General features: G+C 36.3%; 1 protein-coding gene across 1 annotated transcript in view; it reads right to left on the bottom strand.

Moving 5' to 3' along the window:
* The window catches only part of LOC104464149 (E3 ubiquitin-protein ligase MYCBP2-like), a gene marked incomplete at both ends in the record, with an annotated part of 81,040 nt that overhangs the window by 52,246 nt on the left and 25,241 nt on the right, over positions 1-3,553 (bottom strand). The window contains 1 exon segment of the mRNA XM_010076784.1: positions 1,566-1,667. Coding sequence (XP_010075086.1) covers positions 1,566-1,667 — 102 coding nt within the window.

Genomic DNA, 3,553 nt, shown 5'->3' on the forward strand with positions numbered 1-3,553 from the left:
GGGTCATCCACAGCTTCCATGGGCAACCTGTTCCAGTGTCTCACCACCCTCACAGTGAAAAATTTCTTCCTAATGTCTAGTCTAAATTTACCCTCCTTCAGCTTATACCCATTACCCCTTGTCCTCCCACTACACTCCCTGATAAAGAGTGCCTCCCCATCTCTCCTGTAGGCCCCCTTCAGGTACTGGAAGGTTGATATTAAGTCTCCTCGGAGCCTTCTTTTTTCTCCAGGCTGAACAACCCCAATTCTCTCAGCCTGTCCTCATAGGGGAGGTGCTCCAGCCTTCTGACTAATTTCATGGCTCTCCTCTGGACTCTGTCCAATAGGTCCAGGTCAAATTAATCCATTTCCTGTATTTTTTTTTCTTGTTCCATGTAGAGTAAGATTGAAGGAAAACATTTTTCTGTAAGGGCGTCAAAAGCTAATCCTTGGTTAATTACATACAAAGTCTGTATCTCAGTAATGATCATCTAAAAGCTCTGACATCATAGGCTGAGAAAGAGAAGTGATGAAATGCCAGCGAATCACAAGACCATTTATTATCACCATATTAAGAGTTATTTTGTATTTTTTAGCTTATTAGTTAAATATAGTTTGTTTAAAAAGCTGTTTTCATATTCTCACAGCCTTCTGAAAAAAACTATTATCTTTAAGTGGTAAATTGAAATCTTTGAGTATTTCTAAATTCTATTACTTCAAATATCAATCTGAAAAAGTCACAGGAACAGCTTTCAAGATTATCTTGCTCAGTAAATGGTAGTCTTAGACGCATTACATTAATTGTACAATGTGGCCCAGGGATTTCTGTAATCCATTAAGGCTTAATTTAATGCCCTCAAGACTAAAAACACTGGTGTTTGATAAGAAAGGAAAAATAATCCAACCACATTCTGAACATTCTAACATACAAAATTTCAGTGCAACTACTTTTATGGTCATCTCCCACCACTACCATCAAGCTCTAAACCAGCTTGAAAAACAACAATCATTTCTCTGTGTGATACATCAGATCCTTCACTTCTGAACAGAAATTGAGAGCCAGTGAAAAGCTGAGAAACATCCTTCAATAATTATGTTGGGGAATTATGATTTAGCATAGAAGTGGTGCCGAATACAGCATAACATTCCAATAAAGTTGTTCATCTTCTAAACACACAATAATCTTACCAACCACATCATCACACTTCACTAAAAATATATCATGTTTATATCAGTCTAAATCTCTCAACTTGAATTATTTACCAGATTAAGACACTGAGATATTTTAAAACAAGAAGAGTACTGAAAACATGTTAAGCTACATACTGTTGGTATGGAAAATCAACAATATTTCCCAAGGTAGATAATACACAAGGCAAGAAAATTTTGAAATTATACATACAGATTTTTCACAATTTTACAAAAGCATGCTAAATAACATAAGCTAGCTATTTAGGTTCTGATTTTTGTTCGGTTACTGTATTGGCTCACTAGAGCAAAACGAATTAATTTCCATTCTTAGAAAACAGACTGAGAGGTTTGCTTGAACTATTCAAGCCTCTCATCAGTAAGGAAGTCACTTACCTCTTCCTTCTTCCAATCTATGTCTCCTGTTTACACGTTGCCGCTTTTCTTCTTGCCGTAACTGAAGGTGTTCTTCAATATTAACTCCAGGAACAGGGACAGCTAGATAGATTAAGAAAATAAAATACGCAAAATTATCTTTAAAAACTATTACGTTGGTAATAAACCCTAGAAGAAGCTAGGTAAACGAAAACTGAAGCCTACTCACTACCTGCTCTTTACATGGCTCTGACACGATACTTAAAAATAAGGAGTTGAGTAAATTTGGAGAAAAGTTTTAGGCCTTATCTCTGAATTTCCTGGTTTTCATGAACTTGTCAAAATTCCAACATTACTGAATAGTACTTAGTACTTTCTTTTTATTAGGCATATACATACTCACATTTAAGTTATGTGTTGTCATGGTTATCTCAAATTTCTCCCAAAAATTTCAAAAATTATTATTATTAAAACAAGCATACAATTGTTTATATTTTAAAAACATTTTAAATATATTACATGTTTTTTTAGTTTAAGAATGTTTTACCACTATATGCTGTGTGCTTACCAAGAAGCTTGCAATTACTTTAACGCATGTATACATCCGTATGTAAATCTGACTTATTTACCAAACTAGCTAATTTAATAAGAAAGTGAAATAAACTGATAAGCACTTCTTTAAATGAAAAACATGACTTGAATAAATGCAACAATAAAACTACTATAAGCACTACTTTTTTCCAATGTTTATTCAGCAAATTCAAACAATGTGAAAAAAAATATACCGTGCTCCCAGTATCAAAGAAAAACTCCACTTGGAAGCACTGTCACTTTTCTCTAGACAACTGTGGTCAATGCCCTCCCCTTGAACTATGCCAAGCTCAACACAGGATCAAGAGTCTATCTTGCTAGGAGAAGAGTTAGCAAAGTGGAGCTTAGCGCAAAAATTGTAACTCCTCCCTGGCCATGCATGAGAACAGAGCTGTGAAGCAGAGTTGCTACTGCAACATTCACTGTCACTATAAACCTACTTCTGTGACGGCCATATACAAGCAAATTACATTTAGAAATATCTGTATGGAAGTATCAGGACTGCACAGTGAGGTTATTTGGGGTCCTTAGTGTTAACTTAACGAGAGAACTACTTCTAGTGTCTATTTAACTGTTGCTTGGGGAAAAAAAAAATCCCACACTCAAATTATAGCATGTAATTTTCTTATTATTATTCTCCCCCCAACTCCTAATAAATTGGTGTGATGTATAAATATTTTAAAGTCATGCATCTGATTATTTAATTTCTATACCAGATACTATATCCATACATCCATGCAGGATTAAGGGCTCTATGTAAATCTAAATGTAAAAAAGAAATAAGGAAGGAAAGTCTGATCTCCAAAAGCTTAAATTGCTTTGTTGTAAGTACAGAGAGTACAATATTAAAAATGTTGTGATAACAGATCTTACAAGGTAAAATCCAAAAGTATATTTTCCAATAATCATACCAGGTGGCGTTTTTTCCCCTAAGGTGGGTATTTTTAGGGGGGGTAGAGTGGGGTGGGAAGTGTTTTGTTGTGGTTTTTTTTTTTTTTTTTTTTAAGTAATTTCCACATTCCTGGCAGCTCTTTCTCTCTGAAAATTTCTAAGAGAAAAAAAGAAAAGTTTTCAAGAAACAATAGTTTCTTGAAAAGTGCAAGGTCCTGCACGTGGGTTGAGGCAATCCCAAGCACAAATACAGGCTGGGTGGAGAATGGATAGAGAGCAGCCCTGAGGAGAAGGACTTGGGGGTACTGGTGGATGAGAAGCTGAACATGAGCTGACAGTGTGCGCTTGCAGCCCAGAAAGCCAGCTGTATCTTGGGCTGCATCAAAAGAAGCGTGATCAGCAGGTCAACGGAGGTGATTCTCCTCCTCAACTCTGCTCTCGTGAGACCCCACCTTGAGTACTATGTTCAGACGTGGGGCCCCCAACATAGAAAAGACCTGGACCTGTTGGAGAGAGTCCAGAGGAGA

This window comes from Pterocles gutturalis, unplaced genomic scaffold, assembly GCF_000699245.1.
Source record: "Pterocles gutturalis isolate BGI_N339 unplaced genomic scaffold, ASM69924v1 scaffold1733, whole genome shotgun sequence".
In the NCBI taxonomy this organism is placed as follows: Eukaryota; Metazoa; Chordata; class Aves; order Pterocliformes; family Pteroclidae; genus Pterocles; species Pterocles gutturalis.